Source organism: Crocodylus siamensis, chromosome 8 (genome assembly GCF_052110815.1).
Source record: "Crocodylus siamensis isolate JL-2025a chromosome 8, ASM5211081v1, whole genome shotgun sequence".
NCBI lineage: Eukaryota > Metazoa > Chordata > Crocodylia > Crocodylidae > Crocodylus > Crocodylus siamensis.
In genome coordinates this window covers 3,758,687-3,781,274 of record NC_143402.1, presented here as the reverse complement: position 1 = coordinate 3,781,274, position 22,588 = coordinate 3,758,687, and the positions used below count along the sequence as shown (strand labels likewise).

General features: G+C 42.8%; 2 protein-coding genes across 4 annotated transcripts in view; one reads left to right on the top strand and one right to left on the bottom strand.

The window, feature by feature from the left end:
* Positions 1–2,640, top strand: part of ARHGEF6 (Rac/Cdc42 guanine nucleotide exchange factor 6) — a 51,237-nt gene extending 48,597 nt beyond the window's left edge. For all 3 annotated transcript variants that reach the window (XM_090059001.1, XM_090059000.1, XM_090058999.1), the window contains one exon: positions 233–2,640. In XM_090059001.1, coding sequence (XP_089915127.1) covers positions 233–373 — 141 coding nt within the window. In that variant the 3' untranslated portion in view covers positions 374–2,640. The remainder of the gene's footprint in view (positions 1–232) is intronic.
* A 7,757-nt stretch (positions 2,641–10,397) lies between these two features.
* CD40LG (CD40 ligand) lies at positions 10,398–21,776 on the bottom strand. The gene is made up of 5 exons (XM_090059979.1): positions 21,575–21,776; positions 19,074–19,211; positions 16,452–16,497; positions 14,893–14,964; positions 10,398–12,664 (listed from the first exon to the last, which is right to left on the bottom strand). Exons 1-5 carry the CDS (start codon positions 21,728–21,730, stop codon positions 12,294–12,296), a joined length of 783 nt encoding a protein of 260 aa, XP_089916105.1. The 5' UTR covers positions 21,731–21,776; the 3' UTR covers positions 10,398–12,293.
* Between the last annotated feature and the right edge of the window lie 812 nt (positions 21,777–22,588).

Genomic DNA, 22,588 nt, shown 5'->3' with positions numbered 1-22,588 from the left:
AAGCTTCCCTTCTTCCCACCCCTGACCCCAGTTCTGGATCTTGGAGATCCCACTGCAGAACAGTGGGTGACCAGTGATGAAATAGGACTTCCACAAGGCCCTGCCTGAATTCCCATTGTCAACTGACAGTGAGGTTAGAACCAGTCTGGTTCAAGGCCTTCATTTATTCCATATCACAAGAGTGCTGGTGTCTTTGAAAACCAACGCCCATCTCCTCCTTCCCACACTGCAGGAAAACAAAAGAATGAAACAGTGTTTGGAAGAAGAGCTGAAGTCCAGGAAAGATTTAGAGAAGCTGGTTCGAAGGCTCCTGAAACAAGCAGATGAATGTGCCAGGGAAGAGGTGGGGCGCAAGTCATCTGTCCTGGCCTGAACACTGAGCAAAACTGTCGGTGGTTTTTTGTGACCTCAGGTGTTCTTTGGAAGCAGAACTGGATGCTTTGCCTCTTCTTGCTACTTATTTTGGGGTGTTTTTGTTATGAAGAAAGGAGGCGGGAGTGAAAAACAGGTTGTTTTTTTTGTCCCATTCAATAAGGAAATCATACATACCACAAACAAGTAAACAGTCACAGCTAAAATGGTCAGCAAGTGGTCTATGAGACACAAGTCATCTGCAGCAACTAATACCTCATTGCACCTGCTACTGGGAGCGAATGCAAACTCTGTTAATGATTGCTAGTCCAAAGAGGGTTGGCAGTAGTTTCCTACTGAGGAAATTCAAGCACTTTTTTATGCTTTCATTTTTATTCTTTTTAAAGCACCCGGTACCTAATTTATTGAATAGAAGGGTTAGTGAGTTGGGTAAAAATCAAAAAAGCTATGAGCACTTCTGTTCTGAGAGTCAAAAATGAAAGTTTTTCCCATCCAAATATTTTCCCTCTATTAGTTGTTTGTAGTGAACTCAAGCCCAGTAGTACTGTGGTTCCCACGTGGCCTTTATACAGATTAAAATGTGCAATTAACATTATGACATTTCTAATTCAACTCCTTGGCACAGTACGATCTGGAGTGTCTGTCATCAGTGCATTCAGAAGTTGCACTGGACAGTACTGCCTCCTAGCAGGCAACAGTTAACACAGGGGTTATCCATTGTGTTGCCCATACTCCTTTTTCTGACGCATGCCTTCTAATTCTTTAGTCCTGTTACATTTTTGCTTCCTTAGTGTCCATGTATTGTATAAGTTCTGTATTTTCCCAGTGCTTTTACCTTGCAGTACATGCCTCTCTATATGCAATGCAGACTCTGCTTGACAATTATTTGCTTGAGGTTTTTTTTACATTAGGAATAGTTCCTTCTCCTTAGTTAGGAAATCAAGCAGTGGCCACATGGACAAGAGCTTGGACAAGAGCTGGAATGGTCACCCATCTCCTTGCATGAAAAAACATGTAAAATTCTTACAAATAACTGTTACAGACACAAGCTAAATGCAGTGGATTACACAGCATATGTGTACCAAAAGTCTATGTCCTGCATTTCCATCTGGCCCTGGGTTACCTTACTCTTGTTACATATGCTCTTCCTTTTTCTTAGTCATATACCATTTAAACTTTTTAACAGAGAGTCTGGACTACGGTTACTCTTATTAATATCAGGTGATGGTGAGCTCCCAAGATATGCAGATGTATCACGGACCGTTACGTAGCCATGTTGTTAAGTTCTTCATGCAAGAAATATCCCTGGCAATAACTGTAAGTCCCCCTATTGCCATTAGAGTTCAGCCAGGGAGGGGTAGATCAGGCAAGAGAGCTGGATTCTGGGAACATGGCAAAGCCTGTGCAAATGGGATTGTGTTTAATTCTAGGTACATGGACTTAGACCTTGCTCGCCCTGGCTAGCACTCTCTGTCTCTATCCCAAGTCCGTGGTAGTATGCAGTCTCCAGAGCTACCTGCTAAATGGCCGTTCTCTGAATTTGTGCACGTGGAGCAAAGCCCTAATTCAGCTGACCACTGGCCATGGCAAGCTGTCCAACACGCGCTTACTTGCAAAGGGCAGAGATTTGAAATTTGGCATGTGGCTGCATGCCATGGAGCTGGCGCAGCCAGTTTTCCAGCATCGTCCCTCTACCGAGCCAGCGATCTTGCGGGGAAGGCAATAGTCTCACCTTTGTTCCTGCAGTAGCCGCACAGTGTATGCTGTTTTGCTGGCATGCACATATGCATATATGCCCAAGCAATCGTGACATGTAGCCAGTGAAAGAAATAAATGTCAGCAATTTATAGTCCTGCACCAAGGATAGAAGTATATCCACCAGGTTAGCGAGTTAATTTGAAACCCATGCTGTGTACATATGCATGTTTATAAGACTTTTAATACAATGGGAGACACGCTGGTACATTTTGGAACAGGCACATGTACGGAGCGTTACAAGCCAAAAAAAAGTCAATGAATAAAGGAAAAGAAGCCATGTCAAACTGATAGCAGTGTTTCCATATTTACTTTGTTTACAATACTCTGTAAATATGTTCCAGTTTGTCTGTTGTTAGATGGATGCTCTGTGTCCGCTGCCTTCCAATTTATCTTTTGTCATGTTGGTTTATTTACTGTTCCTACTTATGCAAGTTCAATTTTTCTAACATGTTTTTATTTTGAACAGTTTTTTAAGTGACATTTTCAACAAATAAAGGAAGATGAAAATTGCTTCTTAGCTACATTTACTGATTCCTTTTGTCTCCAGCTCACAGCTCCACCGGGAGTTGAATCCACAGAGTGTATCATGTGCCCAGGGACCTTTTAAATGATGGTACCTGGCTCAGGGGCCACACTGGTCCTGAACAAGTTCCCAAGGCAGCACCAATGTCAGAATAAGGAAAAACTTTGCAATTTGGAATAGCAGCATAGCATACAGGCTTTTCGTATCTCCCGATACAAGTGAATTTTAACAAAAATCCTGCCATAGTGTCATCCAGAGGGGGTCAATATGTTTCCCTCAGGCTCTATGGGGACAATAGGCTAATTTCTTTCCTACATCCAGCTTTTGATGGGTTCAGTGCATGTAGGGGTAGAGTGCTGTCAGGGAGCAGGCTACAACTCCCTGATCCAGGTTGAAACAGGTTGGAGGCTCTGTGGTCTCTGGCAGTGAGCCCCCTCTCTCCTCCCTGTGCTGGAGATACAGGGCAAGAGCTTGTTCAGGTAATTGTATGCTCATGGTGGAAGGGAGGTGGAATGTCCTAGCACCAGGGCTGAGCTTCCCACTTTACAGATCAGGAATTATGGTGCAGCAAAGCTAAATAACTGGCCCAAGGTCACAAGGGCAGTCTGGCAGAACAAGGACTTGAATCCAGGTCTCCAAGTCCTACACTTGTGCTCTAGTCCCTGGACTAGCCTTCGTCTCCATTACTTTGTTCACAAATTATTTGACACAAATCTGTTGTCATTTATTTATGCAAACCTTTGCAATGGATACCTGTTATTAAGCCTTCAACCCAGAACACTTCCCAGTGACGAGGGAAACCTTCTCATGACAAATTAAATCTGTGGTGAAACTTTCATTCTCCAAATATTGCCTATTCTGCATATTAATGATCATTATGTGTTTCTAATTAAAGCATTTTATGAAGAAATATACATACTTTCTCATGCAGTCAATTGCCTACGTTATGGTAACTTACTTCCTGCCCTTTGAGAATTTTTTTTTTTTTTTTTTTTTGCTTTTTTAGGTGTGGCAACAGGATTTCCTTTGGTCTACCACTTGGACAAGACCTCTTGTGCATGCCTGAATTCTCACTGTATTAGTAAAAGGCATATTGCACTCTTCTAATTAAATCAACCATCATTAAGAAACTAATGATGCTTGCAAGTGTTTTACTGACAGAGTTCAGGTCTGAAGCCAATCTAGTGTCTGAGCATAGCTGTGGAAAGGCAGGAGCTCTTACCTAGCGATAATATGTATGTGTATTCTTTGATAATGCACATCGAGCTTACTCCGAAATCAATGGATGGTTTCCCACTGACTGCAATGAGCTTTTGATCAGCACGGTGCAGTGGAGCAATAATTAGGGAACTGTAAACCACTCTTCCCTGGAGGGAACACACAACTTATATTGGCAATAGAACAAACTTTTAGGAAACGAGAAATATCCATCTTGTTTGTAGGGGGTGGGGAGGAAACATGTTAGGTACTTGGATGTGGGATGTGGGTTATATTTGTTATTGAGCGTTCTAAAGAATTGTTGGTTACAGTCACAGCCAGTCCCTCTTTTTCTCATGTCTCCTAACGAAAACACTTGGAAACAAACCCGTTTTAACTTAATAACCTAATTTGGCAGAATGTCTGGCTCAGAGTTCCATTCTCCCTGCACTGCATGTGCCCAAGCTACAGGGATAAATAGCTCCTCCTATGTGCCCAGTATTTTGGGAACATTTCCTATGGGATGTATTATGCTGGTTTAATATCGAAATCAGGCTTCCCTGTTTCAGTGACTGGGGTGTGTAAAACAAAAAATCCCCAAACTGAAACAGGATCCCCCCCCCAGTTCACATACACTGGGTCTGGTTTTCTTTTCTGTTGTCGTAAGTCCTGTGTACTTTTTTACATGGGTGCAAGGTAGGTGTAAAGGACTGCCATTCTGATCTGCCAGCATTTTAAACCCACACAGTGTTAGTGTCTACATGACACATTAACTGCGCCGTAGCCTGATAATACTTCTCAGTAGTAAGTCACGGCACGGACAGTGCTAATACACTACTGTGCAGTATTATTAGGCTAAAAAGGCGTTCACCAGCACTACTGATTATACAAGTACTAAATTAAATGTGCAGTAACCACTGCACGTTAATGAACATGTAGATGTGCCCAATGACTGCTTGAAGGGCAGAAAAAAAGGAGGATTGGGCCCATTGTTCTACATTGTCAGGGACTCTCTTGGAATAGGAATATGGCAGAAATCATTGTAAGCCCTTCTATGTGAAAAATAATCTCCAGGAAATCCCTTCCCCCCAGGCCAGGCAATCCCTTCAGGGTTAAAGGGAGGAGTAAGCACCAAACCAATACAGGAAACACTGCAAGTATCAAGGTGCTGTGCCCTCAAACCCACTGCAACCACAGCTAGGGTGGGAGGCTAGAACTGAGAGGAACTACTGCAACACGTGACTTGGAAGAGTAGAAGGCATGTGTAGTGCCTGGTACCACCCAGAGACCAGAGGCAGAAGGATGGAAAGATAAGGTGCAAAGAGAACAGATTGCCAGTTTGGATGTTCGCAGTGGACAATGGTACCATAGCACAAGCAAAATAATATCTCGGCAAACACATTCGCACAGAGGTCTCAAGCCACGGCAGAAGATTTGTGAAGTGGGAAGAGCAGAGAATCCGTGTAGCCTGTCCACCTGCAGCTGATGGTGCAGATGCACAGGACAATTTCTCCTACGGTTTCTCCAGAGTAGTTCAGATTTTACTCTGTAATAAATGCAGTAAATTCCATAGTAAGGATCAGACATACAACCAACTCTACCATGCTTGTTGCCCACCGAAAAGGCTCTTATAGTGTCTAGTCACAAGATAGTCTAGTTTATATTGAGCAAATAGCTATCCTGGTGTAAAACTGGCAGAAGGAAGGGACATGTAATTTTTCCATGTGATAATTTTCACGTGTAGTGAAAGTCCTATGCATTTTTCAAGGAGTAGCTACCCTGGAGTTGCGTGAGCCCTATGTAGTAGGGCTGCCTGTGTGTTGTATGTCCATCCACTTTGACTGTACAGATGCTGTGTGTGAAGTCCATCTACTTTGACTGCATAGATGCAGTACAGATGCTGTGTGTTCGTGCTGTTAGGCAGCTTGTGTGAGAGGAAAACCTCCAGCCATTAGCTTCCTGCTCTGTGCAAGGTGGTTATACTGTACACGTGTAAGAGAGAGTTTTGTCAGTCTGTCTCTGGTTTTCGAGTCCTGCAGCCATCTCCACTGCTTGTTTACCCATGAAATCAAAGCAAAAAACCTGCAGTGAAACAAATCACAGAAAGAGCCCACGGTGAGGGGAAAGCAAAGTTTTAGCAACCTTCAAACTTTCCACGGGTAGACTGAAAACGAGCCTGCCACAACGCGAAGGGATGAGAAACGAACAGAATCACTCAAGCAAAGGCCACCGTGTCTGAATAGCACAGCTGGATGGTAGCAAATGCCTCTCCTAACCACCTACGCGTTATCTCAGACCTGAATTCCACAGGCTATTTTTGGTGAGCCAAACACACACAATCGAGAAGCAAAAGCCCCGGGAAATCTAGTGAAACATTTCAGTAGGTAGTCACTACATGGATTTCTGATTTTCTGGTCATTAATACAGGAACTGTAGAGAGAGAAATTTATGAACTGTGTTTGCATTTCTCTTTAACAGCAAAAGTCAGTCCGAGCTTGAGGATGTTTTTTTCTACATCTTGCTTATGCTAGGGCAAATCTGAAAAGCTGTCCTGAGGAAAATGGGCTTTCCCTGTTGTCGACCCACAGGAAGCCAGAGGAAAATGGGGAGATTACACTCAGAGGCTCCCAGTGACTAGAGAGAAGTAGTTAATAGCCATGTTAGTCCAAAGTCAGGGAGAAGACAGGGCAGCAGTACCTTAGAGACTAGCTGGTTTAGAGAAGCATAAGCTTTCCCAGATGACAGCTTACGTCATCAGATGCCCCAACTGTGGTAGGAGACGGTCTCTACTTCCAGCTGAAATAGCTCTGCTGCAGTGGTTTAAACATCTTGATAATTGCTCCTTCCAAGCAAACATTAAAAATACTGTTCTGCCAGTTGGTTTGACTGGGTCTTCTCCTACTCTGGTTTTATCACCTGTGTTGCAGTAAAGCTTGAGGAGCTCAGCCTCATTGCCAGGTGCTAACAAACAAGCCATCCCTGCACCTGGATCAGCAGTTTAATGCTATCTTATCTACCCCAGTCACATCTGGCAAATTTGACCCATCAGATGACATTCTCTCCATTCACCGATGCTAACTTGTGGGGTTTTCCTATGTTTTGCACGCCATAGATCAATAAGGTTTTCCTTTACCTATGACTAACCGCTTCTCTGCTCCCTAAGGTGCGCTATATCTGAGAATGGCTGCTCCTCACAATCTCCTCCTCCTCTTTCCACTCCTATTTTTCTATTTCAGAGTGTTTCCTGTTCTCTCAGGTAGTTTTAGTTTTCAAGCATCTTAATAGGCATCCTCGTATGGCTAAAGCAATGCCAAATTCAAGACCTAGGTCTGCCACTGACCTGCTGTGTGACCTTAGTCAAGTCACTTCAACGCTCTGCTGACTTGCAAAGGGCAGAGATTTGAAATTTGGCATGTGACTGCATGCCACGGAGCTGGCACAACCAGTTTTCCAGCATCATCCTTCTGCCAAGCCAGCAATCTTGCAGCAGGGAAGGCAGTCGTCTCTTTGTTCCTGCAGTAGCCGTGCAGCGTATGCTGTTTTGCTGGCATGCACATATGCAGATGCCCAAACATGGGCCTCATGACATGTAGCCAGTAAAAGAAATAAATGTCAGCCATTTTTTATAGTCCCGCACCAAGGATAGAAGTATATCCATCAGGTTAGCGAGTTGATTTGAAACCCATGCTGTGTACGTATGCCTGTTTATAAGAGTTTTAATACGATGGGAGACATTTTGGAACAGGTGCATGTACGGACCCCCGCAGTCACGACACTTTACACCCCCTCTGTCAAACAAGGGTCGTGATCCTGGCATCCTTTGAGATCTGATGCCAGGTAGAAGAGCCAGGTGAAGACGGATAACATTCAGATCTGGGTTATAGTGCTTGAGAAGAAGAGTGACTTTGGTGATATCTGCCTGTGAAGAACATGATTACCTGTCCCAGGCCCACAAGATCAATATTAAACGGCATGAGGAGAAAGGCAGGTCAGGAACGACCATGCATAAAAAACAGAAGCAGAGGGGGTATCCTCCCAAGCGGAGGAAAGTAACAGCTCCTCCCTGTGCTGTCAACCACAGTCTCCATCACCATGACCTCCTTCAAAACAGCGCTCAGTTTGCAAAAGTAGAAGCCATCGGGGTGCAGCACCACTGAGACGCCTGCCCCGGGGAAGGTGTTCGCACTAGCTGCCAAAACCACTCGGTAGCCCGCTGGGTGCCATTAGGAGTAGGGGAACGCACCAGCGGGCAGCGTGGCGGCATAGGAATCATTGCTGGACATGTAGAGAAGCCAGGGCTATGTGCTGAGAGTGGTATGCATTTGTTTGACCCCGTTAATACTCCCTGGTGAAATCCTGAGCCACGTCTCTCCTCACACCTGACTCGTTTATTCTCCTAACATTACTCCTGTGTTTCTCTGACCCTATAAAAAAAACACACTAAAATAATGTTTCCACCGAGGAATCCCACAAAACACTTCCAGGCCACCAGCACTTGGCTTAGCTGGAGTCTCCGCTTTACCCCAGATGCCCGGGACAAAATGGTTTCCTCAGCGAGGCCCTGGCTCCTGCCTGAGGGAAGAGTCGGTAGCATCCCTGGCGGCATTGCTCCGAAGAGAGCAGCAGGTCTCCAGAGCTGCCGGCATGGCGTTAAGCACTGACCAGCCATGGCTTTCCCCATCAAATAAAAAGAAAAGCTCCTTCAAAAGAGTTGCGTGCAGCATGAAGGGGGCCACCTCTGAGGCCTCTGCAAAGTCCCGGGTCCCTCGCATGTGGCGGGGCTGTGGTGAGTTTCCCTCAGGCATGGCTGCCATGTTGAATTATATGGCGGACGAAGGCTTCACTGAGCCCATGGGGTGGGGTAGTTATCATCTGGTTGCCCTGAAGTTTCCCCCCGATCTTCCTTCCCCCATTCGGCTTTTGCCCCATATCACTAGTGCGCTGCTGGCGGGGATGGCCTCATCCTCTCCTCTCCCGCTCTCCTCACGGGGCTCCCGGCTGAGGGGAGTGGTGCTGCCTGTGGGACCGGTGTCATCCATCTTGCCCCTCTGTGGCGCAGGGGCGCCTACCCCACCAGATGGGCACAGAAAAGTGATATTTTATGTAAAACAGAGAAAATATTCTCAAATAAATGTGTAGTGGGAGCGAAATGTGGGGCAGGAGCAAGCATGTATGTTTGTGGAGGACGAGGGAGGGCTCCTTCTCATTTTTGAAGCTTTCCTCATGCCCCAAATTTATATGAGAGGGTCGACATCCAGCCTTAGATCCACAGGCAAAATCCTCCTATCCTTGTCCTTCTACCCCATACTGCTTCTGGGAAGGCATCGGCATCCCCTGCCCCCTCCTCCTTCACAGCCACCTCAGGGTGAGGCCCTGTCCTGCCATCTTTCCCCTCATGCCTACTGTCTGCAGCCCCTCAGTCCCCCTCAACACTCCCCATCGCTCTGTGTTTCTCCCCCGGCTTCAGCCGCCTGGAAGTCTGCCTCATGTCTCCCTCATCCTCCACGTGCCCTTTCTCCTGGGGCCTCCACATTTCCTCACAGTCCCTGTGGCCCGCTCCATCTGGGTCCTGAGCCTGCCAGCCGCTTGGACTACAAATGTGCGACGCTCTGGTATATCTGCCCAGAAGCCAGGTTAAAAAAAACCCTACCGAATTACCCCAAAAAACCCCACCAGATTTGGAAGCACACCTTGGGATTTGTGCCGCTGGAAAAAGGAACCGGGCCAAATACTCAAAGGGGCTGTGAGGTGATGAGCACGGATGCATGCATTTTAATTTGGTTTGGATTTGGTTTAGTTTTGATTTCAGGTTTAAATGCATACATTATTCACAATGTAGTGAAGCGGGTTACTGTGTTTTTTATTGATCTATTGATTTAGTCAGGAAATTCATATTTAAAATGGTGTTGTATCAGTACAAACAATAAATGCATTGCTCTAATATAATACGTTAATGGTTGTGTAGTATGAGACGAAGGAAGACTTGGATGCACAAAAATATGCTATGCCCTTGATCCTATTTAGGTGCCTAAATCTCATTGATTTGAACCTTGTTATTAAGTTATTAAAAGGGCCCAAATATTGAATTGTTCCCTTACAACATCAAGCAAGAGACATTGTGAAATAAGCCTGATGTTGTAGGAGGTTTTGGCACCCAGTTAAACCACAGAACGACGTCTCTGCGGCTGACAACAAATCCAAGCTAGCTAAAGGAAACATAATTGTAGTAGGAAAAGAAAATTTTGCACAAAAAAAGGAAGGGGAAAAGGCTACATAGCTGCACAAGTTAGATATTATGCATATATGTACAGTTACAGAGGACAGGACAAATCCTCCTCATATTTCAAGAGCATTTTGCAGATAGGAAACTGTATATAGTAATCCATCATATGTTATAGGATATTGCAGTGACAAGCAGCAGAATAGACCCTGTGACAGATCCCAACATCAGAGTGACAAACTCAGACCTCATATTTGAAAAGAAAAGCATACAGCCAGTGTTAAAACTGTATAAAATGACATTTTATTTGTTAAATTATAAAGGGCATGTTATTTGTAGCACTACAGTGTACAGATTTCTAGACCAACTGTTGTAGCTAGGCTGCAAAATACCTCCATGTTGCACCATGGTGTGTAAGCAACACAGCACATCCTCCTTAACACTTCAGATTTAAACATTCAATCATGTGCAACGAGTATTATTGCAGAAGTACAACCAGGTTTAGTCTTTTCACACCTTTTCATAGTTTTCAATGCAACTTTTAGTTATTCCCTCCCTTTTGTTCATCAATATAATACAGTTTTAGTTAAATAAATAATTTTTTATACAATGCATCAAACAAGAACATATCTCTGACTCCATTCTCTAATAAAGTTATGCATTTCAGATAACAGCCAACAAACTACACATTAAATTACTATAAGATTAGACGGGCAAAGTCTGAGCACAGCTCCCCTTGATTTCAGTAGGTGAAGAATCAGGTCTTATATTTTCAGGATGATGGTATTTATACAATCCATGTTTAAAAGCTACTGCTTTCCACCCCAGAGGAGACACTTTGGAATTGAACCAGCAACCCAAGTATAATACAGAAATTAATCTCATATAGTCTTTACTCAGTGAAAGCTCTCATGCCCTGTCCTACAACCCTTGCTTGAACAAGCCTACAGACATCCCCAAAACTACTTCCGTGACTATGTACTACTCAAGGAAATACCCCAGAAAATCTCTCAAACAGTTGGGATCTCTGGATAAAGGTGCTATGTAAATGTCCTTATACCCTGGAGTTCCCCAAGTCAAGCCCATGGGACTAAGGGTCCAGAGTAGAAAATTTCAGTAAGGACTTTCCTATATATTTTCCACATCCAAAATGCTGTGGGGCCTGGTTACAGAGTCCCTCTTTTTGCACACCTGTTTTATAGCTTTAGTGGTGCTATTCTACCATTCTCCCTGGCTGTGGTAGCTCCAGGACACTGAGTGCACGCTCCATATAACAAAGGAGACAACTTGGATTTTTTCATAGGACTGGAAAAGGCATAAATGTGCCTGATTCCTGTCCTCTGCCTTTTCACCCTTCTTTCTAGCATGGAACCAGGAGTCATGGAGGAGGGTCCTTCATGGGGCATGGAGAAGTATAGAAGTAGGAGACATCCTTTTCTGCACAGGAGTAGCAGGAGGACAGTCTAGGCTAGTGGGTGAGGTTCACTGGGCAGATGGCCGCATAGGCCTCAAGAAATCTGTGTTCTGAGAGGTCTGTGCTACCCCTGCACTACAGCCTGAATTTCACCCAGCACGAGCATGCCTGAGCAAATGCCATGTTATGTTCAAAGGTACGAGAGACTCTGCTGATTGCATATTATACACGCCTATGGGTGGAAAAAAGGAATACTTCAGATGAAACCCAGCTTATATGGCAAACATGCATCATCATCAGCTACGACATAAGGAACGCATTTTGCTGATTGCATGCTTTACACAGAAGATGTTCCTAAGCCTCTTAAGGTTTTTCCACTCTCATTTTATATGCAGATGGAGACAAAAATACATCTTGATAAGAGTCCCTTGAGACATGTAATGTTATTTGGGAAGAAACACCAGTATTACTGTCCACTAAGTAAGCTTATATGACATTAATTGAGACATCCACCCTGTCAAACAAATGGTAACACACACAGTGTTGAAAGCTTAAATACATATAATACAGACACGTACAGAACAAAGTGCACAGAATAACAGCTCCAAACTTTTTTCCATTTCTCTTCTAAGGGCTTGTTCTGTCCCATTAATAAATAATAAAATATACAACTCTAGAAATGAGAAAACTAAAGATGCAGGGGAATATAAATATTGGAAACCAGGAGAAGCCACTTTGTTCAACAAAGTCGCGTTAGGGCTTCCTGTGCAGTGACAACTGCAGATCTGTTCTTCACGGTAGATCTCCTTTCAGTTAAGATTAAACATACCAAAGTATGTGCTTCCATGATTGTAGTTCACAAGAGTTGAATCTGTCACATTAACGAATACCACGTCACCTTGCCGGAGTTCAAATACTCCTCCCACATGAGTGGACTGGAGGCCACAGGACAAGTCTGATGAGCTGTGTGTATTTAGTCCATTTAACAAGAGCCGATCTGATTCCAAAGGCAGGTGCAAATAAATATACACAGTAAATGGTGCCTGAGGTGCTGGCTTGGTGCAGAAGCTGACTTGGGCATAGATGTAATAAACCCCTGCTTTCTCCACCTTCAGTTTCCCTTCTTTGTAGGATATCAAGTTGTTTGTAGGGGCATACCCAGTTGTCTTCCACTCTAAAACTGCAAAGGGAAAAATATCACCATTGAGCCTGGCAAGTCAGGAATCACATTAAGAGGAAAAACACTAGTTGAAAGTTTAACCTCAATGGGATTATTCCCACCCTGTGCCCCTCTCATCCATTTAGATTGTCATCTTATTGAAGCAGAGGTTGTCTGCAGCCCCTCAGTCTCTGGTCTGCAGGGAAAGGGAAGAAAGGGCTTTTTTGTGCGGTTTCTAATCCTGGACTGCTCCCTCTAATTGACCTGGTGGCACTGTATTTCACCACCATCACACGTGCTATAATATGTTTCCTTGCAAATAGTAAATACAAAAAACCAGGTTAGCATAAGTAGGCATCGGTTCTTTGAAGCCCACACAGTCCAAGGTGCATTGCAGATACTGAAACACAACTCTCACTGCCTTGTACAGGAGCTGCATACTGGTCTGACTCAGGGCCATCAGGACCTCTCTGAAATGAATGATGATTTCATATTAAAAATGTAGGTTCTTCAGCCTGGTACTTTTATGTGTCGCTGGCACATGAGCGGTGCTCGCTATCGTGCTCCTTCTGCACTTGTGCTCCTCCAGTCGCCAAAGGAGGTGAGAACCAAGTGAGGATGTATAAAAAAAAAAAGTGGCTGGAAGTTTCAATCTATATTTGCAGCGAGTGCCTCAGAGCTTGACGACACACAAAACATAAATGGTCTTGTGGCAAAACACAGACCTCCACTACCAATCTCTGCTGTGTGCCAGGCTGGCTGTTTTGTGTGTGCTAGATGTCAAATGGCAGGTGCTAAAGCTAGATGGGCAAGGCAGAGCATTAAATATTTAAGGGAATGAACTCTGGGCTCTTTCAGTAATACACAATTACCCAACCCTACCCTCGCTGAAATCCTATTCATTTCGTGGGTAGCTGGCTGGAGACATCATCACTTCCTAAGAAGATCCACTAGTGAAAGAATAAAGCATACCACCTATGTATTTCTAGGACAGTGGATGGTTTTCTTTTCTCCCCCACTGTCCAGGATACCATTTAATTTGCATGAGTTTTCACTTTGTGTTCTAATCTCAACAAAATATCTCACTAAGGAGCACATTCATGCAGTGACTTTCTTACTTCTGTGATTTTATCTAAGTTTTCCACATGTGCTGCTGAGCTCTGAGGTAAGCTGAAACCTGAGTAAGTTGAAGCATCACAGATGGAAAGAGCAATGCTATTTACTGGTATTTGCTCTAGAGTCAATTAAAATAGGCCCAAGTGGGGAGATCTTTACAAGATTGAGGGTATCATCTTCAAGCTCTTACTCATTTGAGTAATTCCCTTTTTTTTCCATTTGCAGGTTGTCACCTTAGCCAGGGACACACTAGGAAATTAACTTATTGCTGGTGTGAAAGCAGCTAAAATGGCAATGAAAATGGTCCCAGCTGAGTGGTTTCAAAAGACAGCTGAGCCCTGCTCCAAGTAATCATGATTTATATGGTGATCTATGGGCCTAGTGATGACAGAAAGTCACCAGCCAACACAACTTGGTCTAATCAATACTGTAACTGTTGCTATCACTACTGGGAAATTTTAGGAGACAAGGCTAGCATAAAGATCTCTCTTGAAACCATTCAGGGTCTGCAAGAGCTGACCTGTGACTAAGGGTTTGCAGAATATTAATATTTGTCTCCTGTACTTCAGCATGAGCTCCTTTGAAGTCTACATATGGTGATTCATATTACCCATCCCCCCTTTACTTAAGCAGTTTTGAACCTTTTCTCCCACAGCTGAGAGAGAGGCAATTCTACAATAATGCCACTCTGCCCATGGCAAGTTTTCTTCTAAAAAGGGAAACAAAAATAGCTTTAGGAAAATTACACCCACAGCTTTCTCTCACACACTCCTCTACAGCCAGTCCATCCTGCCTCCCTTTAAAGTATGAACTGCAACAGGACCCCTGAGTGTTATAGGATTGCAAGATCCAATTTATCTTCCTTTGACTTTAGCTGGGAGATGAAAGATTGGTTCCATTAGGGGAAAAAACTAAACCATTTTCATTTCACTAAAAATATGCCTTAAAAATCAGGCACTGTTTTTTTATTTCTAGGAAATATATGCTTAAGAATAGAACAACACTAGCCTTGAGCAAAGAAAAAATGTCTGTTGTCAGGTTTGGTTTTTGGTGTTACTAAACTCCATGATGGCATTATTTATATAATACATGGCCCCATTTGTGAATGTGATCTGGGAAGGAAGCTTCCTTACCTGGTACTGATTTGTTGCCCTTCTTAATTCCTGCCAGGTGAGCTGCAACTGGGTGCCTCCTGACATCTGCAACTAAACAAAACCAGTGATTAATTGATGTTTTAATTCTTGTTCTCTACCTGAGACCACACTAGATGTTGTATTGCACTATAATTATGTTAACAGATGCAAGGGCCAGAACTGATTAAAAATATCTTATCCCTGACATAGCCTGATCTATCCAACACAATCCCAGTCTCCCATGCTGTAGTAAGCAGATCCCTGCAGGACCAGAGCTAATCTGATGGAGCAGCATGTATTTGAATGCAAACTCATGCTCTGACAGGCACAGAAAGATGGGTGTTTTTTACAGAGAATGTCTTGCTGCAGGCATCTGAAGGATGTCTTCTAAACATCGGCAGTGGAGAAGTCTCAGCAAATTTCAAATGCAAGGTGGGCCATAAGTTCCTAAATAACAATGTTCCTGACTTTAGAGGGCCATGAAGATTAAGGCTGAGGAAGATAAGTTGCCAGATAGATCCCAGGTGGATGGCAGCAGAGGAATTGAAACTGATCCCACTCAAAGGTGGGGTGCTGTCTTAGCTGTGGCTAGGCTGGAATATGTTCATTCCCAAGATGAGGGTGGCTGGGTATGTCTTCACTGCAGAGTTAGCCCGGGTTTTTTCTTTGATATAAGTCTGAGCTGCATTCCCAGCTACACATAAAACCCTTTCTCTCCTGAGATTTGGGTGCTTTCATTCAAAACTAGTTAACTCTGCTTAGGACATGGGTTAGAGGTTCTACTTTTCCTGAGGGTCAAATCCCACCCCTTTGCAGTGAGGGCATAAATTAAACCTACTCATTTGTGGATAATCCCACACTACTCCTCTCTTGTGTGACCAGAAGGACAAACGTATTCTCCCACATTTCACTAGGCGAGGATCACAGCCCAGCTCAGCTTACTGCAACACAAGGAACTGTGAGACTCGCTGCCAGAAGTTTTAGTGTCACAGGCAGGGGTAGCACCAGTGGAGAAACTAACTTGGATATGCCTTTACATGTGGCTGCTTACACCTGTGCTGACTTAACCTGTCTGCTCAGACCTAGATGCCAGTCACTCAGCCAAACACTATAGTGTTCATTACTGGCTTATATGATAGCAGACCTAGCAATTCCCTACTTGGCAGCTTTCTGTACAAGCTCTTTTATTCCTCTGATATTTTATCCTTCTCCAGACTATTGTCAGATATTCTTCTGCCTCCTGTCATCATGCCACAATAGCTTTGAAAAACCTAGGCAATAAGCAAAGCAAAACCTCTAACCTTGTTTCAAATGATACATGAAAGCTAACAGTTGACAAAGACATTAAGATATGGACTCTGGACCCTTTAAAATACCATTAGAAACCAAAGGCTGATCAATGTGATTTTTGCCATGGGTCAGGCCGCAAATGCAGCATATCTCATTATCTAGTTCCCTGTGCAACCCCCTTGGTTTGCAATGATGCAAAGAAAAGTATGTCTCTGGGCTGATTTAATTCCCCAGTAGCAAAAAGTTTGCCCCAAACTTCTAGAACATACCTTTCAGCTTTTCATATGTTTCAGTGTCTTTTTTGGTGTTGTCCTCCTAAAACAAGGATAGTAGAAAAGAAGTTATTCAGAGATTCACTGATTGAAAAGCCAGTGTTGAAGTAATGTTCTGCACCTCACACATGTCATCGTATACTGCCTGTATCATAATCACAGGTATCATAATGCCAGCCTTAGAGTTACCATGTAAGGAAAGTCATAATACACGGAGATGTAGTGCAATGCCTGTGATTCCAATACAGATCCATTGAAAGTGACTGACATTATAAAAGCTTATTATATCTTCACAAGCTCTAAATAAAAGGATTTGATAAACATTTTTACTGCACATAATCCTCTCTGATCATTCTGGTACCTACATACACATTCAGTGTTTCTGTAGTACAGGTAGAAGTTAAATATTTGAGAGAGAAGGAAGAAAATGAGTGGGTTCCCATTTTCATATCTCATATGCTGAAATCTTTTCTTTCCTGCAATGCAGGAACTCATCTTCATTACTTTGGTACAGCAGTTATTTAAGACCTAATTCTGCCTGCCCTCATTTCTTCCAGTGCAGACACACAGAACTCAGCAAGTATAAATGAAGGCACAATTTGGCCCTGAGCTCTTAGTTACAGGGCATGTATAACTACATAACTTGTGAAAATAGCTTTGATAATATCATACGCACAGCAGAGCTTTGACTTTCCATTTGTAGCTTGCAGTTTAAAGAGTCTTTGATGTCACGTTTTCCATAATTAAGATGCTCTGACCGAAAAAGTTTATTTGCAAACCAAAAAGAAATATATATATATGAAAAGAGTATTCAGGGCAATTAAAAAATGTGCATCATCAGACCAAAGCTTTTCTGGAAGGCCAGCGGACGTTGTTGCTATGCCAGACTCCATCGTTTCTTACACACCTAGAGGGTATTAGGAACTTGTAGAGGCTGGCCAAGTTCAGTAACAATAGACCTCATCAGCTAGACTCTGATCCAAAGCTTTAAAAATGACTCTCACTGACTGATGAAGGTTAGGTCAGGTCCCCGGGGGTGCATACCCCAAGGATTTTCACTTAAGGCAGACAAGAATATCAAAACACTAGATATCTTGAGCACAGTAAACAAGGTGATAAATAATTCCAAGGGACACAGAGATTGAGGGCTCCTTCTCCCAGGTTTGATACCAATTTAGGTTTGGCTGTCTTCAGTCACAGAGAATTGGAGAGGGAACTCACTGACGAACTTGAGTTCATGATCTTTGCTTAAGAGCTTATGTAAGTCCCTTTTTTAAAAAAACCCAACAAACTACTATCTGATGAAGCACATCCTTGCAGCCATTATGAACCATTTGGTACCACAAGATAGCTCAAACCTGTCCATGGAATGCTGATTAAAAGTAATGGTGCTACACTTTCTGATGCAAGCCTAGGACTGTGTGAAACCAAGAGCCTGGGTCAGATTATATTTTCTCATGCAACTTATGCTCTGTTTCCTTGCAACTGGAGGAGCTGCTGCCTTCTGTCCCTCCTGTATTTGCAGAGCACACTGTCTTTTCAAGCTGTCAAGAGATGCTACACCTCTGCCCTCACTATGACCACAGCATCCAGGCCTGACTCTACCCTGCCTTACAACCCACATACTCTTTGACATTTGTGTAAAGTGGGTGTAAAAATCCTATCTGTTATCAAACTAGTTAGCATTTGACACCCACTGTGTAGAAGTGTCAGATTTTGCAAGGTGGCATACATCAGAGAATCAGCCTTTCAGGGTTACTGAATTAGTCACAGGGCCAGATCCTGCCATCAGTCCACACAGGGAGCTTGCTCTCCAGATTGGTGTACAAACTGGCAGTCAGCTTCATTTCTCTCTATTGCTCTCCCCAGAAGCCAATGGAAGTTGTCATCAAAGCTCTGTGTACTCTTTGAAGAACTCGGGCCTTGTTTGTTAAACAATGAGATTTTTGTTATATGATATAACTTGTTTTAATCTTTGAAAAGAGAAAATGTTGTGAAAATGGGTTCATAGTGACCTAGAATCTTATCTATGCTTTTTAGGATGATGCATTATAGATATCGTAACAGATAACTTGTCTTGCTGCTTGATGATCATAATTATGATTTGTTGGGTGTTTTGGCTTCCTGTGCATGATATTTAATATCAGAGACACGGAGTCCAGCCTTCTGGAGCTTTGGTTCTAAAGAGAAAGTGCCTGCGCTCAGAGGCTGAGCAGCACCAGCTCCCGCTGTGCTGAATGCGCTGCACAATGACACGCTGCTGTGGCAACTGCTGCTTTTGCACCCCCTCACAAAAGCAGCCCCCAGGGCTGCTGTCCTGATTGCTTCCCCTCAGTTAGGCTACTTCCTGAGCTCCAGTGCAAACAAGGATTTCCTTATACCTTTGTTTCCACTGTGTGATTGGTAGAGTTTGTGCTGGCAGGATCAGGCTTCCAGATTCTAGTGACGGTTGCAAAAGAGCAATTCCATTGACTTCAGAGGAGTTAGTCTACATTTAACTTCCCTTTAACTAAGACTGAAATCTGGCCTAGGATGTAAAAGCACACCAAAGTTGTTTTTTAAATACAGCTTGTAAGACTGTGTACGGGTGTGTGCACCTGTGTAGACTCAGCCTCTTACCTTCATTAGGAGATGCTTCAACCTGTCTGTAATCTTCTTACAGTCCAGTAATGAAGATTCCACACCTTTTGGTTTCTGACATTCGTGTAATCTTTTCAGGAATAAGAAATCTTCATTTAAGCTCATGCCATCTTTCAGCTGCAGGCGAGATGACAGAAAGGGTAAAAGTTATGCTAGTGGGAGAGTGGCCAGGTGACAAAGGAAAACAGGCAAACCTTATTCTGAAATGATAACTCACAGATGGGTAAGCCCCCCATCCCACATGTCTCGATGACCTGACGTCCAGACCCAGACAAAATTCTCTTTCACTTCAATGGGAATTTTGCTAACATCACATCTGGGAAGCTAGTCCTCACAACATATTTCTACCTGAACCGTGCAACAACAAGTGAAACCTACTGTCAAGTCTTTAGTATTAATTCACATTACATTCCACTCCTCCCCTCTTTGAAAAGGTAGGACATGCATCACCTTGACAACAGGTATCGGCTCAGGAATCTGGACCAGTCATTAAGGGCTTGGTCTGTGGCCAGTACTCATGTAGATCTGTACCTGCTCTAATTAGTTTGTCCCAGTAAAATCAAAGATATGGCTCATAATAAGAACAGGGCAAATTCTTTTTAGTGGAGAGTTTATTTGCCAAAAAATATGGTTTTAAGGAGACCAAAATTAGTTGTGAACTGCAGTCAAATTCTGTAATAGATTCAGACAAAAAATGTGAAAAAAATGGAAGTTCTACAATTTCATTGTAATGTTTAGAAACTAAACTTTAATGATTTTTCATTTTGAAACTTTTTTGTTCCAAAAAATCACCAAATTTAATTTTAAAAAATGGGGTTAAAACTGCTGAAATCCAAGCAGGTTCCCTAAGGGCTGCATCAGTGGAGAGTCTACAGGTCAGGCTGTTCACAATAAAATGGTAGAATCAGATTTTTAAAAGCGTCCTACGACCTCTAATTATCATCTTTAAAACCAAACCAGCTGATGCTGTTAATTTTGGGAAAGTGACATTTTCCATTGCTGCAGCAGTAACCAGTCATTCCATCCACTGGACAGACTTTGACTCCTGTGCTCACTTTGAATTGTGTCTGCAGGTGTAATAGATATTTAGTGACCTATAGATGGTGATGGCACATGGGGCAGCAGCTGCTGCTGGGCTGCCAACAGCGAGACCAGAAGCATAATAGTTGCTCTTTTTGTGTCTCTCACCCCTCCAGTCAGCACCCAGGGATGGTGCCCTGGACACCCCCTTAGGTATACTACTGGTAGTGCCAAATGGGACCTGCTTGCACAGAAAGGTGCAACAGGAGGAGAACAAGGATTCTGCAAACCAGTCCAATCTATGAACATTGTACCACTGTGATTCTCGCAGACTAATTCACCGGTTGCACTTAGGTAGACAAGGTTCTTTGGGCAAATGTGATATTAACACCAACTATTGGTCTAATAAAAGATATAATATAAAAGATATCACATTTATCCAAATAACCTTGTTTGCCTATATCCTTAGACCAACACGGCTATCGCCAACACCCCATTCGCACTTACACTTTTGAAGCCCAGTTCTACACTTCACATACATGCAACCTGAATACTCCACATTCACTGTTAACTCATTAACATTTCAATTATAAATGTGAACCAATAATTATCATTTTTTTTAAATTTCACCAAGAAAAACATTCTTTTGGACTGTTTAAGTTGAATACATTTGATTCTATATATATTTTAATTGGCTCTCCTGTTATATCTCTTCACTGTTGTTTGAGTAAAACTTAGTTTTAAATAAGGTGGCATTAGATGGCTTATTCGCCACTGGAGCAACAACAACATTGAAAACAACTTTTACATTTCAGATTCTTTAATAAACAGTCTCAGAAGCATAAGATGAAACCATTTGGATTGTGTCTATTTAAAAATAAGTCTACTCTTTTTTTCTTAATGTATGAAGAAGAGTTGTAAAGTAAAACTGTCTCTAAAACTTTTACATAAAAATTCACTTCTGGCATCACTCTCTCTTTCTAAGTGTCACTATAAATCATAATATAACTAGGTCTAAAATACTATCACAAATTAAAAGGTATCCATTTACTCCCAAAGAGCATGGACTCATCATTCATGGTTTTCACGCTGACTTGAATGCAGTACTTTCTATCATCTCGGAATTTAACCGGATCAAATACACTTGTTTTGATATTATCTACACTTCACTCTGCTGATCCAAAATTCTTTTATTAATTGCATGATTCATTAGCAAAATATATCTTCTGTATAAATTTTAAGTCTGTGAACTTTATATAATCTAAGCATGTATATTTTCTTCAGTAAGTGGCAGATTAAGACCCAAACAAGAAAATGTATGTGATACATGCCACTTCTATATAAGAAAATTATTAACAGCTTTTGCATCATTATTCACCTTTGTTCAACAATTTTTTCTGTGCTGAAAATAAATCATTTTAGTACTGGTCCAGTTAACACAGTCTTACTACTAATCTTACCTTGTCCAACTGCATGTGAAAATATAAGCAAAATAGTGCAGTCCCAATAGTCTGTGCTACAATAAATACACTAAGAAAGCATATAAAAATTTTCATGGTGATTGATGAGCCGGTACTCGTAGGTCTAGGTGTCGTTGGGGTATAAGGTTCATTCATTCTGTATTCACGTTTCTGAGGCTTCCTCTTCAAAAGTTGTAGTCATGAGCAGCATGAGAACTGTCCTCGGTAACATGCGACTCAAGATAGTTAAGGCATGCAAGATTGTCACAGCCCACACTTCCTGGAAAAAACCCTTCGTAGTGGGGAGGTTTGTTCACTACCATCTCCCACAACAAAAACGTTGCTTAAACTTTCTTCGGCTGCTCACTTCCAGGCTTTTTCCTATTGTTCTGTCAGAGTCAGTTGAATATTCTTATTCCATGTATTCATATTTGCCCCGAAACACTCCAGAGCATAACCCCCTTTTTTTTTTCCTTTCACGGACAAACATTTTACGGCTGATGACTTCAAAGAAACGCGGGAAACGAATCCATGAGTAAAGTGATTGAATTTCAGTGAAGGTGGAAAAAGGGTTGGAAACAGCCAAACACTAATTGTTTCAGAACAAGGGAAAAGAGCCTTTAACGCATTGTTTTCCTCAGGGAGGAAGGATGGGTTTGTAGTTATGACAATAAGCTAGAAATTAAGAGAGGCAAGTGCAGTTCTGCCAGGCCAGGCCTGTCTTGGCCTGCTCTCTGGTCCCATGTAAACCAGCACAGCCGGTTCCATGGTCAGGTTGTCAGCAACTAAACCGGCACACCAACCTAGGCTAGCCTGGGTGAGGCGAGTATGTGAACTAAAAGCAAGACCTGTCAAAGGACAGATGAGCCCCCTGTGAACCAACAGCCACCCATACATAGAGACCAGTTCACTTTGCCCAAAGAATCACCAGTGATGCACAGCATCTAAGGTGCCCCAATGGTCACAGCAGCCTCAGGAATGACTTGACTTGAAGTGCAGTTCTGGCCTTTATAG